Source organism: Eleginops maclovinus, chromosome 11 (assembly GCF_036324505.1).
Source record: "Eleginops maclovinus isolate JMC-PN-2008 ecotype Puerto Natales chromosome 11, JC_Emac_rtc_rv5, whole genome shotgun sequence".
Taxonomy (NCBI): Eukaryota; Metazoa; Chordata; class Actinopteri; order Perciformes; family Eleginopidae; genus Eleginops; species Eleginops maclovinus.
Window position 1 is genome coordinate 7,365,011 of NC_086359.1, and position 19,326 is coordinate 7,384,336.

The window sequence follows — 19,326 nt, forward strand, 5'->3', positions numbered from 1 at the left end:
GAAAAAACAAGAATTTGTCATAAATATAAAACATTTATTGTTTTTGGTATTGGTTAATGTGTATAAAAGCATTCTTTCTTTACACATTTCTTTGGATCTGTTTCAGTCTGACTCATCACCAATATTTCAGTGAATGCGTCATAATAGAAAAGCACATCGGCTAAAGAACATTTATACCTCAAATTTAAATTATACAGGTAAAGCAAAAATATAGTTATTGTTCGACTTGTGAAGTGTAAGTGGTCTCTGACATTATTTACAGTAGCTTAGCAGATACATGATTAGTGAAGCTAGAGTGGTTGGATGATAAAAACATGGTAATAGGAGTGTACAGGTTGCAGCGGAGGCCTTCACTTGTCTTGCATCTTCTCCAGGATGGGGACGATCATGTCAAACTTGGGTCTCTTCGCTGGGTCCTCGTTCATGCAGAGCCTCATCAGCTTACAAATATGAGGAGAAATCCCTGGGGGAATGGTTGGCCGAAGACCTTCAAGAGCCACCTGAGGAATTAAGGGAGGCAGAGTTATAAACCTGAAAAAGCCCTGGGATACTTTGAGTCTTGGTCTTTGGAGCACAATTTCTGAGGAACGAAGATATGTGAACATACATTACAAGCCTGTGGGTAAATAAATACTATGCCCACTTACCTTCATGCCTATCTCCATCTGTGAGAGGTCAGCAAAGGGGACCTCTCTGGTAACCAGCTCCCACAGTAACACCGCGAAGCTCCACATGTCAGCCGACCTTCTGTTTATGTCTTCAGGCCTCTTCTGCAGGGCTGAAAACCAGAGGGACAAGAATAAACCATAAACACAGCGGGAAAACTCATTTGTTGGTTTGTTTTTATTCTGTAACATGGGCAACACAACAGATGACGAGCACTGAGCTGGGACTAAATTATATAGTACAGTATGTTCCTTACTTAATGACTCATAAAGTCAGAGGAGGAAGAAGGTGGAGGGAAAAAAAGCAAGAAGGACAAAAGGGGTAAATACCTTCAGGAGCCATCCATGCTGGAGAGTACATACGACCAGGACACTGGAAGGAGAACTTAGCATCTGACATGCTTACTCTGGCTGTCATGTCCTCATCGATCTGTAAATGAACCCCAGCAGCTTTTAACTCACAGTATACCATTAATTAATAGACTAAACTAATGGTTGCTTTTAAGTCAGTCTTACCATGACATGCTTACTGTTGAGGTAAAGCCGTGAAACCATTGGTTCCAAGGTGTGGAGGAAAGCCATGCCACTGGCAATGTCCAATGCAAACTTCACTGCTTGGCTTTGGTCAACCACCAAAGCTGAGGAAGAAAAGGAAGACAAAAATAATAATTAAATGTGAAATTTAGCCAGTCATTTCATACATGTACATAAACACAAATGACTTACTTGTGCCCTGGTGCAGTATGTTGAAGAGGGATCCGTACGGCATGTAGTGGGTGATGACGATGGGGTGAGGGGATGGAGGAGCCTGACAGGCCCCAAGAACAGGCAGAATGTTTGGATGGGAAAAGATTCTTAGGAGGTAAGAAAGAGAGAGAGAGAGAGAGAGAGAGAGAGCGAGAGAGAGAGAGAGAGAGAGAGAGAGAGCGAGAGAGAGAATGTGTCAATGAATGAGAATAAAAGTGCATGATCATGTAATCTTAGAACACAGAGGGCTTTCTTAGCTGATTAGAAATGAAAAACCTCAACATTGAGACCATAACTGTCCTAAGAGCTTGCTTTGCACGAAAATAACTCTTCAAAAGGCACCACACTTGAATCATGTGTGGCCCTCAGGCTCTTTAAAGTTAGGATGAAGCTTTTTCATTTTTGCAATACAGCTCAAAATGTATCTCTAAATATTTGATCATGGTCATCCCAATTACTTTTATGCGTGTACTTTAAATATTAAAAGAGAACAGAGACTGCCGCCAACATGAAGGCAAACTGCCCACATCTACCATTTCCACACTCCGCCTTTCTGCTGGGGTTCCTTATTTGAATTGGCTGATCAAAGGTTTCTTGATTTCTTTACTGTTAATGTTTTGCTGTGATTTTCTTCTAGGCCAGTTTATGTTGACATGCGTTCCTTTGAGCTGTGTTTTGCTTGTTTGAGTTAAACTGTTGCATCATTTTTGTTGATTTATTATAATTCATTTGGTAGACTTTTTTTGTATGAACCCATGTGACACAAATATGCTCTCAAACTGCCATAATTATGTCAAAAATGATTCACTGTATGAATGCAGATGTGCTTTTGGGGGCCCTAGGGCACGTGTCTTAACATGCCTGCATAACTTCTCTTAAAATTGTCGGTGCATACTACAACGTAACCAAAGGCACTTTTTTTTGCCTTTCGGGCAATAATAGGGTGCAACAGCCACTAAAAGCACAATATAGACATAAGAACATTAATAAGACAAGCAGGATTGAAAACAAGTTTCTTTCCCACTGTAACTGATTTAATTCTATGTTATGATGGCTCATATTATTACTTTGATAGGGGGAGGTTTTTGGAATTTGTTTTTCAGATTGTAGAGCAGAATGCATCACACAGTGAACAGCTGCCAACAACATCCACAACACATCTTCTTGACCTCTAGCAGGAAATACTCCTCTTGTTGCACAAGAATCCTGAATTATTTTTGACCACAGCAACCTCAATGGTGTGTAAGCCTATTTATGGTTTAGATATACAGGCTTTTATGAGTTTTAAACAGCATAAACCAATGTAATAGCCTCAGTTGTTTTGCAAGAAATCAGTTTGACAGTATGCAACAATGTGATGTCAACAAATGAACCGCGGTATTCAATTTTGTGTGCAGACAGAATGGCCGCATTACATGAGGAAAGTCATCATGCAATAATGTTGTTGAATATTGTGAAAAGGATATTACTTTCGATACTTCAAGTGAATCCCGAGCGGGGATTGGGGAATTATTTTCAACTTCTTTTACTGAACACAAAAGGGCACCAATAAAAGTAAAACATAGTGTTTTAAAACGTTTTATTTTGAATCTGTCTTTTAACCTATTCAAAAACGTTCACAGTTGACTGACATAATGAAATATAATATTGTGCAGCCCTAGCAGACACTACCAGAAATACTGTTAATAGCCAACCGATACAACCACTATTACTCTTTATTTATTAAAATATTAGATTGAAATTACCTGAGTTTTGGATGCTCCTCATTGAAGTCTCTGCTCTTCCTAGTGGTCCAGTCTCTCACCTGTAGCACCTTCACTACAATCTCATCCCCTTGCCACCGACCCTGCCATAACTGCAGACAGAGAACACATTCAAGTAAAAAGCTGGGGAGCTGAAAAGAGAACAATAAAAGACTGACATAGCAGTAAATAAAAGAGTGCCACTGACCTCACCGGACTGGTTTTCATTGATTTTTGCCAGGAGTGAAAGCTGCTTATAATCAATACCAGCCTGTTTGTTCAGGGTCCCGTTACCTAAGAAGTGCCCAAAGAAGGAATAATGAAACAAGTATTTCAATTTGATACGTTGACTTCATTCCTTTTTGTGAAGTTGATGTTACTCACGAGGTCGTGTTCGCATGGTGCCCTTCCAGAAAGTTTCTTTATAGGGGACTTTGGACATATTCTGGCCCATTTTCTCTGCCTTTTCTATATAAAATAAGTAGCAATAGAAAAAGAAAGTTGTGAGCAATTCTTATTTGACATCATAATGATTCACTATTCCCAGTAATGACCGCTGACCTTGAAGCAGCTGTTTTAGGTGAGGCTTGGCCTTGTCCATTGGTGTCTGTCCATACCTGTTACACACACACACCTGGGCACCACTGTTCAGCAAGTCCTAAAAAACAGGCATTATATTATATGCGCAGTTTAGATTTATGGAATAGGATTTTGTTTAAAAAGCAACTACACTGATATAAAAGGCACTGTAGTGTCTGTTTCTCCCCAGAAGAGGGCATTGATTGTACTAAAAGAAGTGGAATGTTTCTGTCTATTTGTATATTGTACTGTACCTCTGCCACCTCATCTTGGCCCCAGAAGCAGGCGTAGTGGAGTGGCGTGTTCCCGTGCTCGTTGACTGTATTGGGGTCGGCTTTGCACTGAATCAGCTGGCATCGCACAGGTCATAAAATGATTAAAATTAAAACGTTTTCAGCCGCCAGGCAGTGTGAACAGGGCATAGATAGTCCAGCTGTAACCAAAGTATGTTTACCTTTGCCACAATATCTCTATGTCCATGACTGGCAGCGAGGTGTAAGGGGGTATCATCACCGCGGTTCATCACATTAATACGAGCGCCTCTCATGATGAGCATGTCAACAACTCCGCTCCTCCCTTCCCTGCATGCCCAGTGGAGGGGGCTGAAGCCATGATCATCACTAAAACACAAAACACAGGAGGAGAATAAAGAGAAAGGAGGATAAATGAATCCAGGGATAAACTTCATTTGAATATTTCTTTAAGATGACAGTATTTGGAGAATAGCTGTCCTCAAAAATATGCATAGGAGCCTGCTCTCTTAATAACTTGGTTCAGGTTCTCACACCCACTACCTTCCAATCTTTATTTAGACTGAAGCACATGCTTTCCTGTGCCGCCTGCAGCCTTTACGCATCAGAGGCCTGGCCTAGTGATAAATATCTGTCTGTCTGTGCGAGCTGGAATGCCTGCTAACATACGCAAAAATGCCAATACGAAGACAGCGTACATAGCACTGCTGCAGTCTACAGGGAGCCAACCTGTCACCTATGTGTGACCGGCCCCTTCACCCGAGTGACTCCTTTACATTGGCTGTCTCCGAAGCAGCTGCTGGGGCTCCTTGCAGCTTCCTGCAAAACCAAAAACACTACACTGTGTTTGACAATAAACCTCAACAGGGCTTGTATAGCCTGTAAGAAATGGCTGCAGTACTAGCTCACACTGAAGTGAAATAACAGTTAGTCTCATTCTCTGCCAAGTCTGATCCAGCAGTGTGGACAGACAGCTCATAGTCTGACTAACCCTGTGTGCTATAATAAGTAACGGGTAGAAAAAACTCAGGAATGACAGAGCGGAAAGTGGAATCTTCAGCTACAAATTGTCTGTGAGACTCCCTCTCTCCTTTTGTTCCCGGTGTCTTCTTGAGGGGTATGAAATTACAGTTAATGTTTCTCTTGGTGGACTCACTCGCATAAAAAATGTGGGGAAAGAACATTTTCCTACCAACATATGACACTTATTACACATTATTGGGTTTTCTGAAGGGAAAAAAAGATCTGGTTCACACAAACCATTGAGCCTCTTCAGATTAACAGCTAAAGCAGGCCTCCAGCATAATGACTGGTCTCTCAGATGTTTATGTGGGATTGCAGCTAGCTGCCTGAGAAGCTCTGTCAGCGAGGGCCTGGCCCTGTATGGAGTTGAACAGAGGAAATGGCCTTGGCTGTTGCGTGGTTGGCTAGCAGCTCTGAAGCACTCAAAGTCAACGTCAACAAACTGCACATATATGGCCTGGCCCAAGAATGAGATAACCGCAGTCTTTAGAAGTGAGGTCTTGAGGCATATTTCTAGCAAGGAAATTATGTAAACAGGCAGAAGTGGTGTGTGTATCCTATAATATCTAGTAGAGCTTTAACTTGGGACCATTGTAAATTTGTCTAACACTTACATTTAATAATATATATTTTTAACATGTCACAAATGCAATAGAAAAGTCCATCATGGTTCCCAGAAAATACCCGGACATCTTCAAAGGGGTCATATTCTATTTAAAATGTGATTATCAGATATGCTCGTGATACATTTTCTGTTTAACTCAGTAATTCCAGTATGAGTCTGTGATACTTTTTCAGTCTAGTGTAGGATGAGTTTATGTCATTTAAGTCCCCCCACAACCTCAAAGGATTACCCACTTCTTTTTATACACACACAGTTTTGAGGGATGACATCATAAGGAGAATTTTCCAAGGGAAAAACTGGACTTGAATTACCAAAGCTGGATGACGTTCAGGCAGTGTGTGGAGTTGCAAGGAGAGCACAATATGGAAAGTATTTGACTACCTCTAATGTGCCAAGGATTGCTTTGTATGCACACACACACACACACACACACACACACACACACACACACACACACACACACACACACACACACACACACACACACACACACACACACACACACACACGCGCGAGCACAGAATTACACAGCCACCCTACCAAATGAGGTGTTTGCTACAACGTCAACTCCATTCATTGGATGGCCGTATTCAATTTCTTATTGCACAGAAAGTTAGACTCTAAAATCTAAGAGAAGAAAAAGGCATTCATCACCAAAAGCTGTATGTATTTTTGTTGAACGGTGAGGGTATATCTGCTTACCCCAAGTTGAGGTCATTCTCTGTGTTGTCCAACCACAGACGAACAGCAACAGAGTTCCCTTCTCGACACTGTGTGAAGATGTCATCCATGGTTATGCTGCGGGGCGCCTCTCTTGTCTGCTTGCTCTTTCAATCTCTTTTGAGATCAGGAACATGTAGCCTAGAAAATATATGACACAAAGACTCCTTTTAGAAAAGATAAAGTTGTTTTGGTTATGCTCCTGAACAAGGTTTGCACAAAAGATTTGGCCAAGTATTACACATATTCCAGGACACTGATGTAGGCAGGTAAGCATACATCACTCATTGTCTTTTGAGCATAGGTTGACTTCTATTCTAGTCAATTATTATGATTATATTATTCCATATAGTGGAATGATGTGTGCATCAACTCCTGTTTGTCTTTTGTTTTATTAGTGTAACATTCATTGTAATAGCTGACCAATCTTTAAGTCACTTAACTGTTTGTTAATGCAACATAAACACTATCTGAAGCACAAAGGAAAATAAACAGCCAACCAGAGATGAAATTATTAAGTCGAATCCTGAAATAGCTGCACATTCCTACATTTCCCCTTTGCTCTATCCTCCTCCGTGAAAATCGGATGGGCTGGCCTTTGGGATCACTTTTGAAAGCTATTGTTAAAAAGTCAAAATTGAAGTTGGACATCCACAACAAGACCTCCTCACGAACAATGGAAACAAAACTTCTAAACATACAAAAACGTTTTTAGTTAAAACTCTTACCAGCTGCGAATCGATCGATTTCTTGTCAGTTCCTTTTTTTTTTTCCTGAAAGTCGGTCGTCTCCTCAAATTTAAGAGCAGAGAATAGTTGGTCTGAGTCCACGCCCCGCTCCTCGGAGTATATGCGGGCTACTGGTGAGGAGTCAGAGCTCTGCTACTGGCAGCCCATGGCCCGGAACACCGACACAGCAGCGCCCCCTGGTGGAGGCTATGCAGTGATGCTACATGCAGCAGCATGACAACACGGGGGCGGAAATACTGAGGGATGTACAGCCGGCCCGCTTTAAGAAATACATGTATTGTATTATAATTTATTCTCTGAAATTTTAAATTGTATATATGAATAACATTTATTTTCCAAATGCATGAATATGAAAAAAAACCTATTGAAGACACATCAAATCCACAGGCATTGTTAATTATTCATTGTTTCCTGTCCGTTTACCAATAATTGCAGATTTTTTAAGAAAAAGCATGATTTAATATTTTTTTATGTTTGGTGTTATTACTATTTGTAGAAGAAGTAATATTCACAGTAGTATAACACAGAAAAAATCAAACATTGTTGTGAAATGACTACCGCCCAGTTGCACTCACCTCCATCATCATGAAGTGCTTTGAGCGGTTAGTAAAAACTTTTATCACCTCCTCCCTCCCTGACTCACTGGACCCCCTGCAGTTTGCCTACAGAGCAAACAGGTCCACGGATGATGCCATCTCCCTCACCCTCCACACTGCCCTCTCCCACCTGGACCAGAGGAACACTTATGTGAGAATGCTGTTCATTGACTACAGTTCAGCATTCAACACCATTGTGCCCTCCAAGCTCATCATTAAGCTCAGGGACCTTGGGCTCAACAGCGCCCTCTGTGACTGGATCATGAGCTTCCTAATGGGCAGATCCCAGGCAGTGCGGATAGGGAACATCACATCCTCCACCTTGACCCTCAACACCGGAGCCCCTCAGGGTTGTGTGCTCAGCCCTCTCCTCTACTCCCTGTTCACGCACGACTGCGTGGCCACACACAGCTCCAACACCATCATCAAGTTTGCTGACGACACGACCGTCATCGGCCTGATCACAGACGGCGACGAGACGGCGTACAGAGAGGAGGTCAGAGCCCTGACATCTTGGTGCCAGGACAACAACCTCCATCTCAACGTCAGCAAAACAAAGGAGCTGATTGTGGACTACAGGAAGAGGCAGAGAGAGGCACACACACCCATCACCGTCGACGGGACTCCTGTGGAGAGAGTCAGCAGCTTCAGGTTCCTCGGGGTAAACATCAGTGAGGACCTGACATGGACACATCACACCAGGGTCATATCCAAGACGGCTCGACAGCGGCTCTTCTTCCTCCGCAGGCTGCGGAAGTTCAACATGGACTCCAGGATACTCTGCAACTTCTATAGGTGCACCATTGAGAGTATCCTGACTGGCTGCACCACCGCCTGGTATGGCAGTTGCACCGCCCTCAACCGTAAGACTCTACAGAGGGTGGTGAAAACTGCTCAGCACATCACCAGGACGGAGCTGCCATCCATGGAGGACCTCTACACCCAGCGGTGTAGGAAGAAGGCCGGTAGGATATTAAAGGACCCCCATCACCCCAGCAACAATCTGTTCTGTCTGCTGCCGTCTGGCAGACGGTACCGCAGCATCCGGACCAAGACCACCAGACTCAGAGACAGTTTTATACCACAGGCTATAAGACTGCTGAACTCCTGAGCTCTGTGAATGTCTACTCACATCTGTTTATAGTACACACATACATACATATATATATATATATATTATACACATCTGCCATACATATCTGTTTATAGTACACATATCTATATATTATACATATCTGCCATATACATCTGTTATACGTAATATATGCATCTGTCCATACCTCTTCATTCAACAGTGTAAAGTATTTAAATACTTTCAATGTATTCCACATACTGTATATATTTCACATCCTTAATCTTTATTGTTGTTATTGTAAATATTCTTCTCTCTTTTTGCACTATTTTATTTATCTTATTTGCACCATGTATGTTGAGTTGTTGGAGGAGCATGCGACATAAGATTTTCATTGCCAACATATACGTTGTATATGCTGTCATATGACCAATAAAACCTTGTAACCTTGAAATAAACACTGCTTTTTTAGCTTTAATAATATAGTTTTCCCAGATTTCCCCGCTTGGAACCAATGGTGGATAACTGATTCGGATTTCTTACACATTTTCCAGTGCTCTCTTGTGGCTAAACTAGTAATGTTGAGCCTGTGTCTATATTAATGTAGCATTTCAAAATAAGTGGTTTGAAACTTACCTCTTTCATATCTTATCATTTATTCTAGCATCCTTTAATGTCCCAGATGACAGTTATACTGAACGTCACTACATTGTGGTTTTGGTATGAAGAACTGGAAATGGGGTTTAAGACCTTTATCATGGCTTGATGCTTGATATTAGCTGGTAGCATGTTTGGTGTGCAAAATCAGGAATGATGGGAGGAGAGAGTTGATGTCATAAATGAATGTACACCAACACAGGAAAGTGTGTGGAACATGCCCACCATGCTAAAGGGGGGCATCCGCAGCATGAGGTTCATTTCATGCACAAATACAATGTATCAGAAAAATGAAAAACGTAATGAAGTGATTTTTTTTAAAATATCTCTGCATTACTGTCACCTTCAAACCTATTGACAGAACTGAATTTGTTTCATTGAAAGTCAGGCGATCCTAACATGATCAAGCCTCTATCATGTGAATGACCTTGCGATTCAATGGCAAATCACTGCATATTTCATCATTTTTTACTGTCCTGCCACACCTAACCTATTACATGCTACAGCCACTTCCTTTTAATTCTAAGGCACTTACACAGGATTATAGGCGAAGTTAGTTGGTTGATGTTTGGCAATTTAAATAATCACAAGTGAATAGGTTTTTTTTCATAGGGGTTACAGTTTCTCTGGTGTAGTTGGAGGTAGTTAAGTTTTTCAATTTATAAAAAGCAAAACATAACCTCCTGTTCATTCTTGTGGATTCAACTCATGCTTAATTGTGAACTAATTTTGACGTACCAGACCGTGTATTGTAAGGAATGATAGAAATGGGCCATGTATAGTTAATATTTGGTAAAAATCCTTCCTTTCAGCAATGGATGAACGCATTTAGGTTGGCGAGAGGTCCTTTAGTCATTGCTACAGTCTACCACGACCGCGGCATCATAGGGCTTGTGTAGAAGATTCAAGGCCGTGGGGCTCTACTGGCAGTCTCCAGATCTCAACCATAGAAAATCTTTGGAGGAGTTGAAAGTCCGTGTTGCCCAGCGACAGCCCAAAACATCACTGCTTTAGAGAATCTGCATGGAGGAATGGGCCAAAATACCAGCAACAGTGTGTGGAAACCTTGTGAAGACTTACAGAAAACGTTTGACCTCTGTCATTGCCAACAAAGGGTATATAACAAAGTATTGAGATGAACTTTTGTTATTGACCAAATACTTATTTTCCACAACAATTTGAAAATAAATTCATTAAAAATCCTACAATGTGATTTTCTGGATTTTTTCTTCTCATTCTGTCTCTCATAGTTGAGGTATACCTATGATAAAAATGACAGGCCTCTCTCATCTTTTTAAATGGGAGAACTTGCACAATTGGTGGCTGACTAAATACTTTTTTGCCCCACTGTATGTATATATTTCACATCCTTAAATCTGTATTGTTGTTATTGTAAATATTCTTCTCTCTTTTTGCACTATTTTATTTATCTTATTCGCACCATGTATGTTGAGTTGTTGGAGGAGCATGGGATATAAGATGTTCATTGCCAACATATACGTTGTATATGCTGTGCATATGACCAATAAAACCTTGAAACCTTGAAATAACACTGCTTTTTTAGCTTTAATAATATAGTTTTCCCATATTTCCCTGCTTTGGAACCAATGGTGGATAACTGATTCTGATTTCTTATACATTTTTCAGTGCTCTCTTGTGGCTAAACTATGTAATGTTGAGCCTGTGTCTATATTAATGTAAGCATTTCAAAATAAGTGGTTTGAACTTACCTCTTTCATATCTTATCATTTATTCTAGCATCCTTTAATGTCCCAGATGACAGTTATACTGAACGTCACTACCTTGTGGTTTTAGTATGAAGCAACTGGAAATGGGGTTTAAGATCGTTTATCATGGCTTTGCTGCTTGATTATAGACTGTAGCATGTTTGGTGCAAATACAGGAAATGATGGGAGGAGAGACGTGATGAATGTCATAAACTGAATGTACACCAACAACAGTGAAAGTGTGTGGAACATGCCCAAACCACTGCTAAAGGGGGGCATCCGGCAGCATGAGGGCATTTCATTTTTCATGCAACAAATACAATAGATTATCAAGAAAAACTGAAAAACGTAATGAATGTGATTTTTTTTATTGTTAAATATTATCTCTGCATTCACTGTCACCTTTCAAAAACAATTACCAGAACTGAATTGGTTTCATTGAAAGTCCAGGCTTAATCCTAAATATGATCAAGCCTCTATCACTGATGAATGATCCTTGTGGAATTCAAATGGCAAAATCACTGCCATTATTTCAATCATTTTTTAACTGTCCTGCACACACCTACACTCATATACACTGCTACAGCAACTTCCTTTTTTAAATTACCATAACAGCACCAACACCAAGGATTTATAAGGTCTGCATATTAGTTGTTGTTGTTTGCACATTTAAATAATCACAAGTGAATAGGTTTTTTTCTCCATAGGGGTTTACAGGTTTCTCCTGGTAGAGTGCAGGGTAGTTAAGCTTTTTCATATATATATATAAAAAGTCAAAACATAACTCCTGTTCAATTCTTGTGAGATCTTCAACTCCATTTAAATTGTGAACAAAATATGACTGTAACCAGACCGTGTTATATGTAAGGATGATATAATATATAACCATTTTTATATAGTTAATAACTTATGTACAACTAATAATAAACTATTCTTTTCAGCAATATGGAGAATATCGCATTTAGGATTGCCAGCGAGAGGTACCCATCATGATAGTCATGTTCCTAACAGTGTGACCCAGACCGACCATCATCATTAAGGGCTTGATGGTGGGGGAAGCTCTGGGGCTCTTACTGGGCTCTCAATAGATTTAGAGACTGTAGGAGCAGCAACTGTTGGTATGGGAACTTCTTCTGATAAGGATATTGGTTTAGATGGCATAAACACAGGTGCTGAGATCTGAGACTCAAATTGGGGACTAGCTATTGGCGGCGGGGGAAAGCTTGCTATGTAAGACGGTCCATTGCCAGCTTCACTAGGCACTGGTAGATTCACGGTCTCAATCGCAGGTGTGAATGGTGATGCAGCTGATAATTTGACATCTGTTGATGTTATAGATTTGGGCAAAGCAGTGTCAAACTCATTTGGGATATCCAATCCTGCTGGCTTTAAGATTGAGCCTTGGGCCTCTGTTCCAACGTCATTGATCGTCATTGAGGTAAAAGGTTGATCCAACAATGAGGGTACTTGTGGGGGTGGAGATAAGGTGATTGGGGTTTGAGATGCTGCAGGGGCCTCTGTGACAGGTGGCTCTACATTTGCAGAAGCAGCTGCTTCTGCAGCCTTGGCATTTTCTGCCGCCTTGCTCTCCATCTCATCCACCCGACGCTGCATCATCCGAGGCATCAGCTGCACATAGCTGCCCATCAGACGGTGGTTGGAGCGAATCAGCTTCCCTGCACAGTTGTCCACACACCGCTCCTGGACAGACCACAGCAATGAGAGGTGATGAGTGGAAACATCAGAAAGCAATTTTTAACAAAAGTATAATGGTTTGAAAAGGGCTGTTGATACAATATTAAGCCAAAGTTTGCAGAAAGGGGGATACTTTTTGTTGTCACCTTCACAGAGACCTGACCTGAAACTCATACTAGTCCTAATTAGGGATAATTTAAAAGGGATGACTTCTAGCCAGGTCATAAAGCCTCACATGTGATGATCCTCTCCTGAACTGCTGCTCTATTGGCTTAATGTAGAGATCCTTCCCAGAAGAATGACTGTTTTTTTTACAGCAGCTTACAAATGCCCATGCTTTCTTCATAATTAACACTGAGATACAGTTGCGTTGTATGGGTGTAATGTGCATGTATTCAGGCTACATACTTTACGTCAAGTTTCGTAAGGTTATATGCACAAACAAATCAGTTAAATGAAATGCAATGGGTGAATGCATCTCACCTCGTCCATGGTCAGGCTTCTGTAGTTGAAGTTGCTGCTGCATCTCTGGAAGCAGACTTCAGTCATGCGGTTGTAAACCAAAAGGAAGTCCCGCAACTGCAATAAAAGCAATCCACAAACATGACCATCAAACTGTTCATGTTCAATTAAACATAGTGTAGCTGACATTGTATAGACATTTTACTTACATTTCTTAGTTGATTTTCAGGCTCCATCGTGATCACGTCTTAAGTTGACTGCTGGTAAGCTAAAATGCTAACATCCAGAGCTGATCCGCTAATGAATCAAGAATGTTATTAAGGTTTTCCCCAAGCCTTAGGTCTCTGCGGTGACTATAACACAATTCCGCAAGAAGTCAGCATTAACGCATCACTAATCGTAGCCAAACATGAACCGATTCAGGGAGTAAATTAAGATGGCATGACATTCACATGCGAGCTGCCATGTTTGAAAAAGATCGTCTCCGCCCAGAAAGACGCTTCACTCGGTTCCATTTCCGGTTGCGTTAAATTATCGAAAGTCAGAGGGAAAAAAAGTCATGGTATTTTGATTAGTTGCTATTTTCGAAGTTTAGAAGGCACACACACACACACACACACACACACACACACACACACACACACACACACACACACACACACACACACACACACACACACACACACACACACACACACACACACACACACACACACACACAGAGTAACTGGCACCTCATTGTAAGATATTCCTTTAACTTACCTTTGTAACATTTTGTTAATTGAATTTAACAGCATGGCAGCGGCTTGCTGTTGCTGAATACTGTTGTCACAGTCACAGAGCTAAAGAGCTAGGCAAACGTCTTCCTCGATCCTGAATCATGGTTCCAGCCTGAACAGGTAAGTGATAATATCCAAAAGCAGAAGGCCTACTGTAATTTCAATGTTTTTCTTTCAAATACTGGTTTTAAAAATGCACTTCATACATGGGTTTGAACGTCTTGAGTCTTAATTTGTAAACATCAGTTGTTTATTTACACTTAAAACAATTCATATTCTTCCCTTGCTATTCTTTGCAAATTTGAGCATCATACCTGCCTCACATAGGCAGAAGCATGTGTTGTTTGAGACTTTTATCATTGGCTTTCAAACGGATTTCATGATTTGTTGCACTAAGGCCTACTGACCTCACACACAATACGAGTTTTGTTTGTATTTCTGCTGTGTAAGCTCATTATATATTGGAATGAGATGGGTGGATGTAAAGCATGACGTTTGAATGCTCTTGAAAAATGATAGGGAATCTTTACATAACCAATCATGTCCATTAGAACCTTTGCCAATGAATTAAGCATGAACTTAGTCTAGTTAACCACAGGGTGGCAGATCAATAACACACTTGTGACTCAATGTTAGTCACTTTTCCATTAGTTTTGTTGGTGCTGACAGATGTTACAGTTATTCTTTGATGGCTTGGGACTTTTATCATATGTTATCCGCCCCCCTCATTTCCTGTTATTTGTTTTCTTTGATTTAAGAGAATGTTAAAGAGAGACTTGTGCAATAATGCAAACGGATTCTTGGCGTTGGTGTAAATCAAAATATAGTCCTTATGTTTCTAAATGTAGCTAATATTAATTTACTCATGCTACAATTCTGCTGATTGGAACTTTATTGAAACACAAGTTAAGTGCAGGTCTCTACTGAAGCAGAAGTCAAATATTTGAGTCACTTTAAGGCAGTTATGAGTAATGTTATGCTATTTGGCTTCTTTTTTTTTTTTACTGCTATGTCAGCAATAGTTAAGCCAAAAATGAATCTATAGAGGTGTAGGAGGCCATGGTGAGTTATTGAAAAGTTGTCATCGAACAGTTAGTACACTGCGGACCTCTGACGCTGAGTTCACTTCCGAACTCAGCTCCTTCAGCAGAAAGCAGTGCAGTAAATTATCTTTCCCAAGAGGGGATCATAGAGAAGGAAATAATCATTTAAGCAGACGGCGCATTAGCTCATGAGTGCAATAAATTCTAAAGCTAATGACCATAATCGTAACCTTGACGTGGAAAATCCTCAGTGGCTGACATTTCCTACAATATGCCCACAGGGAAAATTAAATGACATTATTTATATGTCACTTATAGCTTTCCCCTTTCTACTTTCTTACCTTTATTGAAATCTTCATATACATTTTCATCATTAGTGGCAATATAACTGAATAGCAGATTCAGGTGTGCATAGGCATCGCCTACAGCGTGGAAAACAAATGTAAGATTGTTTTTTCCTTTACACCCTTCTATGAGACATCTGCTATGAGACATCAAAACAAAGACAGATCTTCCATGTCCTGTGATGATTTGATGTTTCGCTTATCTTTCAAAACATATTGAACATTTCCACTGGGTCCTTGACCTCTAAATGTCACACACTTTCTTTATTCTCAGTTTTATACATTCACTGCACAGAGATGTACAACTTTTGTTTTCCTCTTACTCAATGTGGAGAGTTCAAATGTGTTTACATCAAAGAGGACATTTTACAAACGCTTGTTTTATTATTGAAGGTAACATAGTTTTCATTCTTCCAGACACAATACTGAACAGTTAAATAATTTGCTTTTTTAGGTGGCTCAAACACTTGAATCTCAATCTTGATGCTCACTATCATGGTTAAAGCTGCCGATGAAATGATCCGCGCTGTTCTGAATAGCCTCTACTTCTGGAGTGCATACACCCCCATTAGCATAATGTCTATCTGTTCTTCCTCCCTCAAACTCTTGCTCTTCTTTCCACTCTCTGCTTTGCCCTTTTCTGATTCCCCCCCAACCCACGATCTCCCTCTCCATGTTTATACCCCTATCCCTCTCCAGCTCCTCTGTCTCCTGGGCTATCTGTTGACTGTTCAGGTAGATGCTGCTGTGTGAAACCATGGTGCTGGTGTTTCTGGCAGGAAGGTGAGCATCCATGTCCGCTACCACCTCTAAGAAAGAATCTTGGGGGGGTGTGAGGTGGACCGGCAGCTCCTCTTGAAGTTTGCTTTGTCTCTGAGTGGCGCCTTGCTGATGGCGATTCTTCTTCATGCGTTTCTTTGCCAAATTAAGATCCAAGGAGGCATAATTCAGGTCAGGCTCTGTGGACTGCTTTCAGACAGTAGAGAAAACATTGATTATTAAAATGCTGTTTGTGTAGATAAACAAAAAAAGCTGCAGCACTACACACCGGTTAGAGATACTATATCTTGTGGCTGTAAGCTCTCATGTAGGTCTAGTTTATTTTTAGAACACGATGTGCTTAATTGTGTTCATTGGTTCACAGTTTCATTGACCACAATGTCTGTATGTTTAGCTGCCTTCCGCTTTGAAAGCAGATCTGTCAGTATGTGTTAAACAGGTCCGCATGTGTATTTTTAAATATAGTGTATTTATATATGGTTTCACCAATAAAATAATATATTACAGTACTATATTTTTTGCAAATTTGAGTAAAGCAATTTAGCGAATAAAGCGGTTAAGAATATCATTAGGCTTTCTAGGCAACGTTAGTACATGTTACATTCACATTTTATCATGTGTATTGCAAATGCCAAGCTTAAGAGAGGTTAAAAGATATCATTATCCTAGCATGAAATCCACACAAACTCATATGTACGAGCGTGAATAATCTGTGCAAATGAATAATATCAAGCGGGTGAAAACTGAATTTAGCACGTCGCTCACAGAACGTTAAAAAGCTTTCTTTTTTTCACCCCTGCAGTTATTCTGTCACATTTTCTCTGCAATTACCTTCATGCGGTCTCTTTCGTGTTTCATGGTCATCATCTCATAGCAAACCTCGAGAGAATCTGCACACATGATTTGGTCAGTCGGCTTGTGAGCACACATATTGAGTCAAATTAAATCAAAAAAGAGAAGTATTTCATATACTGTATACATTTCAAGAAGAATATTGGAAATCTAAAGGAATTTTGAGAAAGATGTTTGGGATTTTTATCCATCTCAAGTTTGTTCTGCGTGATATTGATCCAAATTAACTCTCAACGTGTTATGATACACTGATATAATCTTACATTTTACAACATTTATAGTTACTACAAATACAGGATAAAGGAAGTAGTCATAATGGTGATTCTAACAAAAATAAATGGTTTAGAAAAAGATATGAATTGCGTCATGCTTGTTATTCAGAGAACAATGGAATTATCTCTGATCATTTTTTTAAGGCGCGATGGAGAGGGTGTTTGCGCTCACCGCCTCTGTCTGAGCTGATGTTGCCGTAGATTGGATTTTCCTGCATTTCATCATAACGGTTGTGATGAAAGTGATGCTCTTCATCCTGTGAAGGGCTTCAACAACACATCACAGTTTATTTCTATAATCAATTGTCATTTGTAGATATAAGAGAAACAACCAATAATGGATTCCCCTTTTATTTATTTATTATTTCTCAATCGATTGGACTAATAATAATGGGCTGACATGCACACATACCTTTCTGCTGTATTAACATTTCTGAAGCAGCACTCGCCCCTCTCTGTTTGAACAAAATATGTATAACATTTATAAATGCCCAGTTCTTATTAAAGCAGAGACAGGTTTACAGTAATGGTAAACGCATAAAAAACAAACAAATAAATTAAATAGAAATGTTAATGCAACCATACCTCTGCATGAAGGGTGTCTTTGTCTGATGCAGAAGAAGATATTGAGACAAACAGAGAGGAACAAGGCCAGAGATAACAGCACCAGAGCTGTAACAATAGTGTCTAAAAGACAATAAAAACACTATCAACATCCTAAACCGTCAATGTGTGAAACTAACTGTCTTCAATGTTTTATCTGCTAGCAACTGTTTGGAATTTCCTTGTGTATGTCTCAATGATAAACAGGAACGATAAAACATTTGAGTCATTATTTTGCGCTGGTGAGAAGCAAAGATGTAACCAAATGCTTTAACTGGGAAATTCCATACCTGACCTTTTTAAGGTGTAAAAACCATAGACACAGATAAGCTATTGTTCATTTAAAAATAAAAACGTAAACTTTAAATGTGTCTACAGGGTGCTACTGCATATAAACCACTGAGGATGGCTTTAAAATCATTACAGAAACAATTCTCTGAAATATGACAAACTTATTTTATAATTGTAAAAAATATATAATGTTTATATGATAATATTAATACTTCACAAGCTTTACAATTATTTCTGAAATCCAAGTATGCTGCACATGGTTTGATAAATGTACTTACTTTGACATTAACACAAGGTAAACAAAAGTTATGTGTGTGTAAAAAGAGTCAATAAACAGAGCAATATAACATACAACACGTAAATAATTCCAAACTCACTGAAATACGCTTTAGAAATGATTCAGCTTTTCCGGTTTTTGTGGTAAAAGTCGAATTATACTCAGGGATACAATGTACATGTACAGTGTAGGAATATCAGATACAAGTTTATAAATCTGATTCTTATTAAAACAAATTGTTGTGATCTTACCTGTCATATTCCAGCCGTCTCAAACTAAACAGATGTTTTGTCTAAACGAAGTATCTCAGACTACGAGGCATCACCGTGTAAAGACAGTGAGGTGTGCTGTCGTCTATTTTTACTTTGCCTCAGTTACCTCTCTTCTTCACAGTGCTTTGAAAACTGCTCTTCAGTTACAAACAGGAAGCAACTTAACCTCATTCTGAGGCACCCAATCCCATTGTGAGGTGTTAGGGTCTATTTACAAATAGATTGCTACATTAATGGTGTATTAATATCTGTGAGAAACTTCAATGCTTTTAATCTTATTAGAAAATGTCTTCACACAAACAAATGAGAAAAAACCCAACAATTAAACCTGAAACAGACAGGAAGTGTTACACTACTTCATATTTTTGAGATAAATAAAACGTCAACTCTTGTTTTTGCCACAACTCACTGAACTTAACACTAGTGATGATAGTAATAACACTTGATTCTTAAAAAACGGATACACTTTTTATCTTTGTTCTTAGTTCACATGAATAACAGTC

At 39.7% G+C, this 19,326-nt stretch overlaps 3 protein-coding genes across 6 annotated transcripts; all 3 read right to left on the minus strand.

Annotated features, from left to right (window-relative positions):
• Positions 1-13: 13 nt before the first annotated feature.
• ilk (integrin-linked kinase) lies at positions 14-7,235 on the minus strand. Its single transcript, XM_063895984.1, has 13 exons — positions 7,081-7,235; positions 6,335-6,493; positions 4,188-4,353; positions 3,988-4,083; positions 3,716-3,812; positions 3,539-3,622; positions 3,363-3,448; positions 3,158-3,267; positions 1,392-1,519; positions 1,182-1,303; positions 996-1,095; positions 648-778; positions 14-500 (listed from the first exon to the last, which is right to left on the minus strand). The coding sequence occupies exons 2-13, from the start codon at positions 6,421-6,423 to the stop codon at positions 351-353; spliced, it is 1,359 nt and encodes a 452-aa protein (XP_063752054.1). The 5' UTR covers positions 6,424-6,493; positions 7,081-7,235; the 3' UTR covers positions 14-350.
• A 4,270-nt stretch (positions 7,236-11,505) lies between these two features.
• Positions 11,506-13,817, minus strand: timm10b (translocase of inner mitochondrial membrane 10 homolog B (yeast)). The gene is made up of 3 exons (XM_063895985.1): positions 13,520-13,817; positions 13,332-13,427; positions 11,506-12,854 (listed from the first exon to the last, which is right to left on the minus strand). The coding sequence occupies exons 1-3, from the start codon at positions 13,544-13,546 to the stop codon at positions 12,189-12,191; spliced, it is 789 nt and encodes a 262-aa protein (XP_063752055.1). The 5' UTR covers positions 13,547-13,817; the 3' UTR covers positions 11,506-12,188.
• A 1,893-nt stretch (positions 13,818-15,710) lies between these two features.
• Positions 15,711-18,959, minus strand: LOC134871653 (uncharacterized). 4 transcript variants are annotated; one of them, XM_063894452.1, is made up of 6 exons: positions 18,803-18,959; positions 17,966-18,067; positions 17,793-17,835; positions 17,553-17,647; positions 17,088-17,146; positions 15,711-16,442 (listed from the first exon to the last, which is right to left on the minus strand). In XM_063894452.1, the coding sequence occupies exons 1-6, from the start codon at positions 18,807-18,809 to the stop codon at positions 15,951-15,953; spliced, it is 798 nt and encodes a 265-aa protein (XP_063750522.1). In that variant the 5' UTR covers positions 18,810-18,959; the 3' UTR covers positions 15,711-15,950. The 4 variants fall into 4 exon arrangements, with proteins under 4 accessions (XP_063750522.1, XP_063750521.1, XP_063750523.1 ...); XM_063894451.1 differs by having other exon boundaries at positions 15,711-16,445; XM_063894453.1 differs by lacking the exon at positions 17,793-17,835 and having other exon boundaries at positions 15,711-16,445; positions 18,803-18,941.
• Between the last annotated feature and the right edge of the window lie 367 nt (positions 18,960-19,326).